General features: G+C 38.0%; 1 protein-coding gene and 1 long non-coding RNA gene across 4 annotated transcripts; one reads left to right on the top strand and one right to left on the bottom strand.

Moving 5' to 3' along the window:
* On the bottom strand, positions 897 to 12,020 carry LOC109716350 (ABC transporter G family member 39-like). Its single transcript, XM_020241736.1, has 25 exons — positions 11,401 to 12,020; positions 10,928 to 11,322; positions 10,408 to 10,528; positions 10,225 to 10,313; positions 10,043 to 10,127; positions 9,470 to 9,629; positions 9,278 to 9,354; positions 8,860 to 8,910; positions 8,499 to 8,589; positions 8,096 to 8,397; positions 7,490 to 7,771; positions 6,793 to 7,109; positions 6,556 to 6,716; positions 5,625 to 5,728; positions 5,385 to 5,547; positions 5,213 to 5,302; positions 4,710 to 4,852; positions 4,009 to 4,341; positions 3,295 to 3,585; positions 3,061 to 3,144; positions 2,827 to 2,960; positions 2,525 to 2,752; positions 2,235 to 2,406; positions 1,501 to 1,755; positions 897 to 1,423 (listed from the first exon to the last, which is right to left on the bottom strand). The coding sequence occupies exons 2-25, from the start codon at positions 11,245 to 11,247 to the stop codon at positions 1,166 to 1,168; spliced, it is 4,311 nt and encodes a 1,436-aa protein (XP_020097325.1). The 5' UTR covers positions 11,248 to 11,322; positions 11,401 to 12,020; the 3' UTR covers positions 897 to 1,165.
* LOC109716351 lies at positions 7,084 to 13,014 on the top strand. 3 transcript variants are annotated; one of them, XR_002217903.1, is made up of 9 exons: positions 7,084 to 7,418; positions 7,499 to 7,717; positions 8,105 to 8,320; positions 8,529 to 8,603; positions 8,902 to 8,973; positions 9,301 to 9,369; positions 9,546 to 9,608; positions 12,359 to 12,512; positions 12,599 to 13,014. It is a non-coding gene; the product is annotated as an uncharacterized LOC109716351 (long non-coding RNA). The 3 variants fall into 3 exon arrangements; XR_002217904.1 differs by lacking the exons at positions 8,902 to 8,973; positions 9,301 to 9,369 and having other exon boundaries at positions 12,359 to 13,014; XR_002217905.1 differs by lacking the exons at positions 7,084 to 7,418; positions 7,499 to 7,717; positions 8,529 to 8,603; positions 8,902 to 8,973; positions 9,301 to 9,369 and having other exon boundaries at positions 8,301 to 8,320; positions 12,359 to 13,014.

Raw genomic sequence — 13,686 nt, 5'->3', positions numbered from 1 at the left:
TTTTTCGTCGCCGACCTCACTACTCTTTTTGACCGCTCAAAAGGCCGTCTCTGCGGAGGCTGCACCCTTCATCCATCTTCCTCCCTCGATCACCCATCCTGTGAGTGCATCATCTTCGTCTTCTTCTTCTCTCTCCCCCTCTTGTGCTACACGTATCAAAATGAATCCCTACTTTCCTTGCTTTGAACCATCATGTTCCTTGCTCTGTGAGCAATGCTGCGAACCTTTTCTTCTTCTTAGGTACGTCTCGCGTTCTACATATGTTTTGTTTTCGATACCTGTTGTTGGATTAAATAGCAATATCTTTGCAATTTCAAACTGTTCTCTTAGTAATCTATATGCGCATACTGTGATTCAAAGTTGTTGTTGTTATTGTTTTTTCTCTTTTTTCTTTCCTTTCGAATTTACGGTACTGTCTTGTTCGCGAATGCTTTTAATCTAATCGATGTTCCTCTTGGAAGCAACAAAAATGAAAAGTAAAGGTTGATCTCATTTTTCCTAATGGAGGTGGCTACTTATTTTCACCTCTTTAAAGCAATCCGAAGAAGCCTATGTCGCTGACCACATAGTAAAACCTCCCAATACATTGTTTTTTTGCTTTTAGGAGATTCGGTAGTCACATTTCCTGTCTTTTAAGGAAAATGGATGTCTTTATTATTGTATATCTCATAAAACGTTTTGATGCTTCCACCATATCCGGAGAGAGCGCCTTGGTTTTTTGCCCAATCTTCATGAATTTGAAACGAAGATCTTCAATGCACCCATTTAGTAATAATGAAACTCAAGTGTATTTAGTTCTTTCCCATGAGCATTGTAATAAACTACATTGCCCTTTTTTGGGGACTCAGAAGCCTCCATAAGAGTCTTAGCCCTACCTAATGCAATTCTCCATTCTTAATAACCGTTAAAAATGCTTATTACTATGCAACAAAGGATATCACTAACCACTGCAATAAGCAATCCAAACATACTATTTAACCATTTAAAATTTAGTATAACGACTTATGAACTCCCAAAACAACATAGTAAAAAGCATAGGACTAAAGAAAGTTGGGATTCAAACGTTTTAATAGGATTGCTATGCTTAAGCAAGCTATCTCTCTTTGCTTATGGTCTTAAGTTTGTTACGACACGGTGACCCACTGTCACTGAGAAGTGAGAACCCTCATCTCTTCTGGAAGTTCAGCACCTTAATTCCAAACGCAAAAACAACGGCAAAGAGCACTGAGAACCCGACCATTGCAGCGGCAACTGCTCCCAAGAAGTCATGTTTGTATCCGAAATAGCTCCTTAGAAATTCCTTTACTGTTTCCCCACTGTCCATGATATCCTCCACATCTCCAAACTGTGAAGCCAATAGGCCATATAGTGTCCATGATACTGGGCATGCCCAAAAATACCATCTCCACCATATGGGCAACCTCTGCAACCAATTTAGATAACATTCAGTGCCTTAACTTGATAGGAAACAGAGTAGACTGTCAGTGGAGTTAAACTTACAGGACGAGGAATCACGAAGCTTGCAAAGATGTTCCATATTGCATAAAACGCGGTGGAAACTATTGAAGCGATTTGTGCGTTAGGCGTCAATGCCACTGCCATCATCCCATAGTACGTGAAGTACAGAAGTGTGAAGAACATGAAGAAAATGTACCAAAAGAACTTTGCAGCTGTCCAGTCAAACTTTATCATGCTGTACACCATGACACTGTATAGAACTGACTGGGCCAACGTATACGGTATCTCAATTGCAACCTAAATACAATGGAATCAAGTTGAACAGTGAAATAGGGTAAGGCGGCTGGTAATCTTTGCCTAGCATTAGGAAGCAAAATTAGTTTAAAGGTGAAAGGAGAATCCCTTTACTGGAATATCATATATTCAGTAGGGCCTCCTATATTTACATATATATCCCTGCAATTCATTTTTACCCCTAAAAAGTGTAGTTTCTTATAAAAGTACCTTAAGTTGGGGGATCATCCAATTCATCAGGGAAGTTGGTTCTGTATCAGGAAAATTGCTTTAAAGAGGATCCTTTCTATATGTTCAGTGATACAAATGTAAGAAACTAAGTTTTTTTAAAAAGGCATATGTGAACATTCAGATTTTGCAGGGTTATATAGGTAAGATTATTTTGAAGGGGTACACACACACACACACACACACACACACACACACACCCATTTACATGTTAATATCTATTTTCTGTGATAGAAATCTGACAATATGCTCACCTGTGCATATGCATATGGTAAAGCAGAATACATTCCTGCAGCCCTTTCTCTGTAAAATACACTCCTTTCTACATCCACAACAGGCTGGACAGTTTGAGCATTTTGAACCCCCATGAACATAACTGCTGCATACATTGAACCCATGGCATTGAATAGCTCCTGTTGAGTTGTCCTGTATATTTCACCACATGCAAGTATTATATAGTTATTTAAGAAGTGGAAGCTACTTTCTCTGAAATCAAGACAAGGGGGGGATTTTTTAATATAGCAGAGATAGACTAGGAACATACGTCTTAGAACCTAGCCGCCAGAAAATTGTCCCAAATATTAGGGCAATAAATATCGTGAAGACGAAGCGTATGGCGTTATATGATGGATTCCGCCAATATGAGTTATATTGTTTCCAGAAGCAAGCAATGCATTGAGTAAGGAAGCTCTGTGAATATTGTGTAGGGAAGTAAAGGTCCTTTGAACCTGGCGGAGGTTTACTGAGTTCGGCAATCAATGCTTTGTTTCTCCTGGAAGATTTAAAATAATTTTATTTGATGTAAAATCTCAATCAGTCGATGAAAATAGCCATGTATAAATGTACCTGTATAGATCTGAGTTCTTGTATAGTTCAGCAAAATTAACCCCCAAGACTTCTTCTTGTGCTATGGTTGTGACTTCCAACATCCACGTTGCTGGATTATAGCCATCTTTTATCTTTTGAACTCCAGGAACACGCTGATAACGAAATACATGGGAAGGAAACGCCCTAATAATGTTAGTCTAAGTGATGAGAACTATAGTTCTTATTTTTTATGGTTATGTTTCTCAGCATTACCTCAAAGTACTCAATTAGATAACAGGAGTTGCGTCCAAGAGGGCCTACATATATTTCCTCGCCGCCTCTTTTCATAAGGAAGAGCTGCATTTGAGGTAGAAAAATATTAGCACATCATTTGGTGAGAAAATTCTGCTAAATAGTTAGCGATCAAAAGGGCATCTTATTTTAATATGTAAACATTATCCAGCCTTATCAGAATTAAATTTTCTTGTGCCTTACGCCTTTTCTTACCTCATCAAATGCCTCAAAGATGTCAATGCTGGGTTGGTGAATTGTGCAGACAACTGTTCTTCCAGTGTCTACCGTGTTTCTAACTGTTCTCATCACTATTGCTGCTGCCCTAGCATCTAAACCTGAAGTAGGCTCATCCATGAATATTATTGAAGGATTTGCTACAAGCTCAACAGCAATTGTCAGTCTCTTCCTTTGTTCGGTTGAAAGTCCGTTCACACCAGGCAAACCAACTAATGCTCCACGCAGTGTCGTCAGCTCAACTAGTTCCATAACCTCTTCAATGAACATCTAAAAACCATCATATCAGCTTCTAAGAGGTTAAGCACAGAACTTAGTTATACATTGATATATCAATACAACATGATACAATTTAAATGTTCAGTTTCTCAAATTATGGTACATTTATATGCAAGACATACATGGTTGGTTAGTGGTGAGTTGTCTGTGGCATTTTATATTTTTGATTGTACAGAATCATGACAGTTACAAAAGTTGATTTCATTGAGATTGTTTGCGTCTTGTTATTATTGCATATGCGGTGGAAATCTGCACATCTCAGAATTAACAAATATGAAGTTTTATATTTTGATACATGAATGACTAAATTATATTTACCTGCTGAAAACAGTGTGCAGGAGTAAGTTATATTTGTTCATAACATGTAGGACTGTAAAATCACTAGATCAGTAAAAATTAGTACCAAGTACCAACCTTTCTTGTTTTGGAGTCTACATCACTTGGTAATCGAAGCCATGCAGAATAGACGAGGGACTCGTAGACTGTCACGTTGGGTGAGTGTATGTCATTCTGCTCGCAGTATCCCGATATCCTTGCAAAAGTTTCTTGTTTTTTTGGATAGCCAGATATAGTAATATTCCCCTCTATATATCCCCCGGTTTTTCTTCCCGCCAATACGTCCATTAGAGTTGTCTTACCCGCTCCACTTACACCCATTAGTGCAGTAAGAACACCGGGCCTGAACGCTCCACTTACACCCTTGAGAAGGAGTAACCTGTTTTCTGTAACCCCTTGAGCTTTCATTTCCTGCAAATCGGGTGCAGCAATTATTTATGGTTCCTTCTCTCGCCAATTTGAAGAAGCTTTCATATATATATTCTTCGAAATTATCTGCATTCCTATGTACCCTTGTAATAACCCAATTTTTTTGACTGTTGAAAGTGCAGCTTCTTACCAACATGCCCTTTATCTTAAGTTGGGGAGCCTTCCAATACACTGGGTGACAGAGTCAATTTTGGAATTGTGCCGGTATGTATGTAAGAAATCAAGTGTTTCAGGGATATAGATTCAATAGATACTTTTGTAGGTGTATGTATGTGAAGATCTCTAATTTAAATGAGAAAGGCTTGAATAGTAGTTACATGAACCTATAATTCATGGAAGCTAAGGTATACCTGTGGCATGTCGACGGAATACTTGACATTCTCAAAGGTTATTGAGAGTGGAGCAAAAGGAAGCACCATGCCCTTCTTTTTATTTGCACGAGGCTCATTGTCATTGCTAATTTCAGTAGTTCTCGTCATCTCACTGCTTCTTTCTGCAGTCATGCAGATTTACCAAATCATGCTATAGTCATATTGCTGGCAGGTAACTGTTCTTTGGAACTAGTTGTGTTTGCCAACATGTAATAATTTAGATCAAGTCATTTAACAGTAATAACATTTAGCCAAATTGAACCATTTGCACTTTCTAATTACAAATGAACTTGGCCTTGACAACTGCTTTTGTTTAAGTAGAATAATCTCGTGCTTCCCACTAACTTATATTGGTCAACTATTTTTGCCAATAATTTCTCGAAATCACTTTGTATCATACTGTATCTTAATTTGGAATATACATGTTGTATTATCATTATGCATTAGGTTTTCATGGTGAGATGGATATTCGACATTCTTACCATGTCGGGAGAGTTCAACATTGTCTACTCTATTTGCTTGTTTCTCCTTCAATTCCTCCATAGAAATGACTATCTGGCCTTTCCCAATTGCTGCATAATAAAAAGAAATATTAAAATAAACCCTTGAAATGTTATTTTAGGAATTTATGGCTGTGTGGGTGTAAACTCTCACGGTCAAGAAAGGTTAGTGCAGCTATATAAAAGATATTGAAAACCACAATAAATCCAAGCAGCCCTGCCACACCAATCCAAAACCATTTTGCTTGAGCAAATATACCACGGGACTCTAAAACTTGGACTCCCAAGAAATCCATGCTGGTAGTTGTATTAACAACCTGAATTTAGTAACGAGTATAGCATTAGAGGATCTATGTGTAACATATTTCATTTATTTTGAGAGATATAAACTTACATGTCTCCATTTACTGCCTAGGAACTCGTTTACAGCTATTGCGTTCTGTGCGTACATTAAGGGTGAAGACCAATAACCCCATTTCCACCACTTCTTGATATCCTCTTCAGAGATTGAAGCAAAAAAAAAAGATCATGTATATTACATTTTTGCCATAACTTTTTTTTAGGGCCTAGGGATGTAATACGGGCCGGGCGGTCTGTGGGCCGACCTGGCCCATCATTGCCGAAGGCTATGTTGGGCCATATCTAGTCGGCCCGCAGCTAGGCTCGATATAGTCTGCAACAAGGTGCAAGCCATGCTGGGCCAAGGCTTACTGGCATATGGCCTGGGACAGCTTGGCCCATATTCGGATACCGGCAGTGCCGGCCCACAGGGCCGAATACGGCCTGGTGCAGCTCAGTCCATTTTAGGACTAGGCCCAAGGGCCAGCACGACCTCTTTTACTAGGCCCAAGGGCCGGGCCGGCACGACCTCTTTATCTAATTTTTTTTTATTTTTTAAATTTATTCTTTCAAATATTAATTTAAAATAATCAAATTTGAATTTTTTAAAAAAAATCATCTAAGAATTATTTATTCAATTCCAAAATTATATATTTTTTTATAAAATTAGTAGCAAAAACTTTTAAAAAATAAAATTTAAATAAACAAATAGTGTAAAGGGCCGGCCCGTGGCCCAGCATGGCCCGACCCAGTGTGGGTTGTGGCTGTGCTGGGCCATGGTCCAATGAAAGGCAACCCGTCCCAGCCAGACATAGATTCGAATTTGGGCTAGGCCGCGCCACCTTGTGGCATGATTTGGCTCGAAAAAATCTAGGCTGTGCCAGCCCGTCACGGCCCAAATTACACCCTTAGAAGGGCCTAATGTAAAAAGTATTGAAGTTGAAGCTACATTGATAGGAAGTGCATGTGTTCAGAAAATGTCATACTTCTTGATATGACGAAACCACCAAGCACTACGAGCACCATTTCAGCGAAAGAGCCAAAGGTGTTTGCCACAACCATATCTCTACCACATGCTGCTAGGAGCCTGAATAGACCCGAAGCCATTTGGCTAACCAGTGAAAATAGAAAGAACTGTCTAAACATCCTGCGGGCAAAAGATCTTTTTGGTTACTTTGATATTTTTGGTTATTATGACTGGAGATTAATATACCAATATTTACCTTTTGGCACTTGGGTCAAAGCCAATAACATAGTACGTCACGACAACATAGAGACCGCATTCCACAAATGATATTGGGATCTTCAGTATCCACGTTGGCAGTGCATAAGCCCATGCTGGGAAGAAAAGGAGATCTCTTTGTTTGTAGAAGACTGGAAGCTTCTTAGTGCTCAATGGCAGTTCTGCCATCCCATTAAACGTATGCGTAATGAGTCCGATAAACAAAGCACCCATGTATATTAGCCCATCACTTACTGAACGATGGTGCATCTTGGTTCGGAAGAATACAGTCATTGCAATGAGGGCAATTAGTGTGAGCTGAAAGAAGCAGACAACAAGCAGAAGTCATAACTTGTGAAACTTTCTGGGGATGCAATGTATTTAGTTAGGCCCTGTAGTACCCTGATATTGTGACTCAGTCCCTGAACTTTCTCATATAAATCAGTTTCATCTTTGGCCGCTAAGAAGAAAAATCTAACATGTGATGTTTTCCTATAAACTGATCTTTTTGACCCTGCTCCAAGTAAAAGGCTTGTTTAGAAGAAAGGGTATATAGGTAATTAACTGGAGAAAGTTTGCGGACTAGACGTTTGAGTGAAAAGTTGAGGGACTAAGCCACAGTATCAGGTTAGTACTGAGTCTGGACATTTTATGTAATGCTATGAACTTGATCATTGCCTAAGTCTAATGAATAGTACCTGGAATAGTTTGAAGATGTAGACGAAAGAGTTTCTCTTCATCAACAAATACTCCCTAGCAAAGCAAGCTTTCAACAATTCCTTCTTTGCTATGCCATACTTAGAAGTTGTCAAAGCAGCAGGGTGGTTCTTGCTCTTGTCAAAAGGGGTGGAGAGTTCCTCTCCCAACCTACGTCCCACGTGGAATGACTGAAATGCATCTGAGAATTCTTTGACAGGAACAAAGCGGTATGGCTCATCTCTTCGTGCCCAATACTGTTGCTGATCTTTTCTCGATGTAACCTATTGATCGGAATGTTTTTGGTGGTTATGTATTCTACGGGTGAAATGTGAAGTTTGCTTAGGGCCTCTTTGGCCTAGCTTCTGAAACAAGAAGCTTTGAGAACAAGGTGTTTGGCTAACAAAATGCCGGAAGCTTGGTATGTTGGGGAGCTGAAATGAGCTTTTACCCAAAGCAGATGCTCCATTATGTAGCTTCTGCTTCTACACACTAATGAAAAAGCTACACGTGCTTCTTTTAACAGCTCCATTGGAAAAATATTTTTGGAGTAGCTTCATGGTCTGTTATAATCACTTCATTATACATTCAAGATGTTAACTGCTTACTTCTTGCAGGAAGTCGGCAACGCCTTTCCTCTCAGGGCATCTAAAGCCCATGGATTCAAAAAACTCAAGAACATGTGCGCGGGGGCCTTGATATACAATCTGCCCTTCTGAGAGTAGAATTATGTCATCGAAAAGCTCATAAGTCTCAGGTGCTGGCTGAAGCAAAGCTATCAATGCGGTCCCACCTAGGATGTGGTTTGACTGTCTTAGTGAGTTGACTATCTGGTAAGTTGTAGAACTATCCAAGCCTGTCGATATCTCATCCATGAACAAAACCCTAGATGGTCCAACAAGCATTTCACCTGTTCCAGTAAATTTTCAATTGATTAGCTAATGAAATGATATGTTTTTTTAACAAGGATAATCTCAAGCATTTTGTTCCTCTTGTTGTAGAACACTATACCTGTTGTTACTCTCTTTTTTTGTCCTCCAGAGATTCCTCTCAACATTGCATCCCCTACCATGGTGTCAGCACAAACATCTAATCCTAAAATCTGCAGTTTAACAGGTAAAAATTCATATGTGAATTCTATGGTTTCTACTGCAGCAATAAGAGATCTTTAGGTAGATTTTCACCCAATGAAATTGTTCACCCTGTGAATAAACTCTTTAGTCATAGGTTCATTTAGTTTTTTGTCTATAGATCAGCTAGTTTTGAGGGAAGAGAACGATCACAACAAAGGAATTAAAAAAAAAAAAAAGAAATCATTCTGAAGATCGTATTGGGTGTAACATGCCTATCTTCATGCCTTATACAGTTATACCTTCAGAATATAGTCCGTGACAACTCCTTCTTGTCCACCCAGGGATGCTGCCTGCAGAAAGAGTGAAAGCAACAAAAATGAACTTACATCGACGTAACTGACAATTTCATAATAGTATGTTGGAACTGCAGCTTAATATCATTCATATATATAGGTTGCACATGTTATATATATATATATATATATATAGTTGAGTTAGTATACTATTGATAGTAAATTGTTTACTATCAACTTTCAAGCCCTTGGATAAATACTAGCATAACCACCCTACAGGGAACCCTAGGCAAAAGATAAAAATTTGGTAGTAAACACTACCACTTAACTGTCAAATATCAATAGTATTCTAGCCTCATTCTACATATATATATATATATATGGATAGAATGTGTGATAAATCGTTTATTGTTCTTCTTTTAACCTTCATAAAGATGTCAATATCAGGATCGGGCTTGATGTTTGCTGCCTTCTCTCTTCTTGCTAGCTCAGTCAACATATCTGAATTTATCACATGTAGGTCCAAAAGACAGAAAACATGCCTTAGATTCAAGCTCTAAATATCTCCCATTATTGCAACTTAAAATTAGCATCTCCCTGTTTTAATTGAACTCACCATAACGGGTTCCAACCCCCTGGCATCTTGCTGAGAAGGCCAATGTTTCTCTGACAGTCATTTCTCCTATATGCAGATCATGCTGGCTTATATATGCTGAGGTTCTTTGCGGAATAAACTCATTCATCAAATGTCCATTGTAAGTAACTCTTCCAGAAACCTGGTTTTACTTGAGAGTCAAGAAGGTCATCCTTTGGAATAGTAAATTTTTTAGGGCCCAAGTATTTATTTTCAGCAAAATCATCTATTTACCTATATACCCGTGTAAATGTAGATTTTCATATACACCACTTGAAATTGCAATTTCTTACGAAATAAGCTTTAGCTGGGGGATCATCCAATTCAAAGAGGAAGTTGGTCTTGTACTAGAAAAATGTTTTGAAGAGGGGCAATTTCTTACGTACACTGGTATATGTAAGAAAATAAATTTTTGAAGGGTATAATATAAAATTCAGTTTTCGGAAGGAAATATAAAATATATGTACATAACTATATAATTTTCAGGTGTATGTTTATAAATATCTATTTTTTTATTCACCTTAAGTGACTACTAACCACAGTACAAAGGCTGACCTTTAGTTCTGAAGGAAGTTTTCCTGCTAAAGCCAACAGTAAGGTAGTCTTTCCAGATCCTGGAGGGCCTAAGAGCAAGGTCATTCTGAAAGATATATTAAGTTAGAATAGCTTAGTAGAAAAAATAAAATCCATTTTTGAATCATTTTGGAATCATGTGCAACTTAATTCATTTCTTTCACCTGCTTGGCTTGATAATCCCACTGATACTATGTAGGATGGTTGTCGGTATCTTTCTACTCGGTAGAATATAAAGGTAGTTGAGGAACCCCTTTAAGAGAGGAAAAAAAAATGGTCAACACCAAACTCCGCTTTCTAGGCTATTTATTCATGAATGCAATTCGCGCCATAATTTTTTTTATTACCTCAACTTTATTAAGGAAGAAGTTCAGAATTGTAGGCATGCCTCTGTTTCCAACATAAGCTTCTGCATTGATTTCCAAATTCTCAAATCGCACTTCTATTGTTGGATTTTCAATCCCAACCCTGAAAGATCAATCAAATAGGAATAGAATGCATATATGATCAAATGATACCTATAAATATAGGGTAAATTGATGAGGTCCTGAAGCTTTTAATGTAGCTTCAGTTCGGCTTCAACCTTTGAAAATTGTTGTAGTTGGGTCCCAGACCTTTACATTTTGTTGCAGTCATATCCTTTAATTAAACTTTTTATCAAATTGGACAGAAATTACTATGTAATGGTCATTTAACTGCGGCACCAATGATTTTGGTCTTATCTTTTGGCGATTACATGTTTTTCATCCAATTCAATTAGGATCTTAAGAAATGATCAAAGATTGCAATGAATGTGAAGGTTAGGAATGGAATTGTAATAGTTGAAAGTATGGGGACCGAACTGAAAACTCAACTGAAGAGACTTACCGATCTAATCGATTCTTGAGTTTCATCAAGAATCTCTCATTATCATCCTCTGCTGTTCCTATGAGCCGCTCCACCAGCTTCTTCCTTTCATGGAATCCGAGGGTCTCGATATCGACTGCCTCCCTCTCACCTCTGGACCCTTTCAGTATCCCTTTCCTGATACGGTTATAAGTGGGCAGCTTCTCAAGAGCTGCCCACTTAAGTGCTTCTTCATCATCCTCCTCTCTAGATGACCGTGAGAAGTCTCTCATGCTGCCTTCTTTCCATGCAGAGCTGCTCCGTTGTAATCCTGCAACTATGTTGCCTCTTATCGTGTCCATTTCACCCGTCAAAACGTAGCTCACCGTTGTGTTTTATGTGTCTCAAGCTAAAGTTTGCCTACATAGACAGGAAACCTGAGATAGTTTATAAGTTTTAAGGACTAAGATCCTGGAGAAATTAAGTAACAGAAAATGACAAAATGCTGGTCTTACTAGAGAAAAGCGAAATCCCACTTTATGGATGGTTGGGAGATGCTTAAGCTATAGGATGGCAATAAATAGTAGGAGATCAGCTGTTCGAATGCCTTGGAATTAAAACATGGAGCAAAACGTGAATTTCCAATGTATATTTCTGCCTGAAAAGGACACTTCTTATAGCGATTGGAATTCTAATATTGCAAACGACTGATGTGAACCATTTACAAATTTTTCACTCAGCAGTATCCACAATAAAAAAGGATGAATAACCCGGAAACGACAGCTATAGAAGACAAGTGAGCACCTTTTCTGCTAGAACATGACTAATGAGAGCGAGAATTCTTACCCTCTGGATCAAAAACTCAGGCTTGATGAGATATTGGCTTTTTGCTTGTGCTCTTTGCTATACTGAACAAGAATAATAAGAGTGTTTTAAGAGAAATGTTGAGGCCACAATTTTAGTTGAATAATGGGTGAACTAGAAGAAGTACATTAGTCATGGTACAGAATTGGATTCACTCCTGCAAATTCTAGAGGTATGTCCTTGTATAGATCTCTGTAAACTGTTGGGATCAGATTCTGATGAGCTTCAATGCTTTTGTCCTATTTACGGACCATCTTTGATTTATCAAGCAGTTCATGTGAACGCGCTGGCTATTTTAAAGCTTAATCTGCTAGAGAACAGCATTTAGTATTATCTACAATTATGAGTTTGTATTTTTTTTTCCAATAAAATAGTAGATTTAGTTTGATGAGCTTGGTCTTTTTAAGTTTTGTATGTTTTGTATTGCATAATTATTATTATTATTATATTATATTTCAGCAAATACGTATCGTTTTTCAGGGATGACAAGCAATTGTCTTAGCAGAAAATTAAATCTTCTTGTCAATTCAGTTGATGGAAAAGCTCTTTTTTTCGCATTTGACGTTGTATGGCTGATTTAAGCTCAATTTTTGCCATTCGTTCGTCCAGGTTTTGATTCTTATCGTGTGGTGTGATGTGGTAATAAGCTCGTCCACGACCTGAAAAATGTGGCTGTGCATGAAAAATGTGGCCGTGCATGTGTCCTATCAGGGTGGTTATATCATCTTCTTAAACATAATAGCAGACGACTCCATGTAACAAGGTACACTGTTGAAAAAATTGCATGCATCTCCCTTTCATTTATTCCAAATGTTAAACGTGGATATTAATGAAGGTAGATTAAAGCAGGGCCATTGCACACTTTGACTTTGACGTTGACGTTGATTTGAGATTGCAGTTTCCTACCAGGCTTAATTTTTCACCGACAATTACTTATCAAAGTGGTACAGTCCTGGAAATGGCTCGCATTTCCCTTTCATTTATTCCAAACGTCAAACGTGGAAATTTGGTGGATTGATGATGCACGGTCGTTGCATAGCTCACCTTTGAGCTTGAATTGAGATTGCAATTTCTCTACCAGGCTTAATTTTTGCCGGCTTTTGCTTCTAGATTGTGCGAATTGATGCCTCAGAGTCTTATTATAGCTGTTTGGGACCTTCGGGTTAAATTAACTAAAGAAACTTCAAAATAGGAACTTGTGATGTAGTGTACTTCTCACGTTGGCAACTTCTGGTTCTATTTGTATCTGAGGCTACTTTTTGTTTTTTTTTTTATTTGGAGGGAAAGGTGGCAAGTAGGCTATTTGTTTTGTTTGTTTTAAAAAAAATGAATTTAATTGAAAATGTGAAATAATTAAGCTTCAAATTTAAGATCTTAGATATTAATTATTAAGTTCTTTGCCACTTGCGCTAGAGATGGTCAGTTCTGATGGTACAATTTTGGTTTTTTAAAAAGTCTCTTTAGAATAAAGGCTTAACGGGGCTTTTTATCTTGCTTGAGTTGGATATGATTTAAACTTGATTTTAAATTATTAGAATTTGGGTTTTGAGCGTGGTTCTAGTCGAGTTTGGATCAAAATCAAACTCGAAACATGCTCCAGTCCCGATCAAATGTAAATTCTAACAAAGAACTGATAGAGATATCTTTGGGGAAGAGCCAGCTAGCAAACTAAGACCACCCAAGTGATACAAACTAAATCGCATGACACTGGTATGAAAATGCGCTATATTAGAAGGGTCGCCGTTCAAGTCTATCCAATCATCTTACATAACTAATGGTCCATTTCTGGGAATATTTAGCTATCTCACTCGCCATACTATTTTTCTTCCAATCATGGCTTTCTAGATGACTTGTTGCAGTTGGAAATTAACTAATCAATCCGTGATCATTGTTCCAGAATCAAAGCAGGGGAAGTGCATATCTCCTAGATGCCTAGA

This window comes from Ananas comosus, linkage group 10 (assembly GCF_001540865.1).
Source record: "Ananas comosus cultivar F153 linkage group 10, ASM154086v1, whole genome shotgun sequence".
Classification (NCBI taxonomy): Eukaryota; Viridiplantae; Streptophyta; class Magnoliopsida; order Poales; family Bromeliaceae; genus Ananas; species Ananas comosus.
This window is presented reverse-complemented; position numbering and strand designations above follow the sequence as displayed.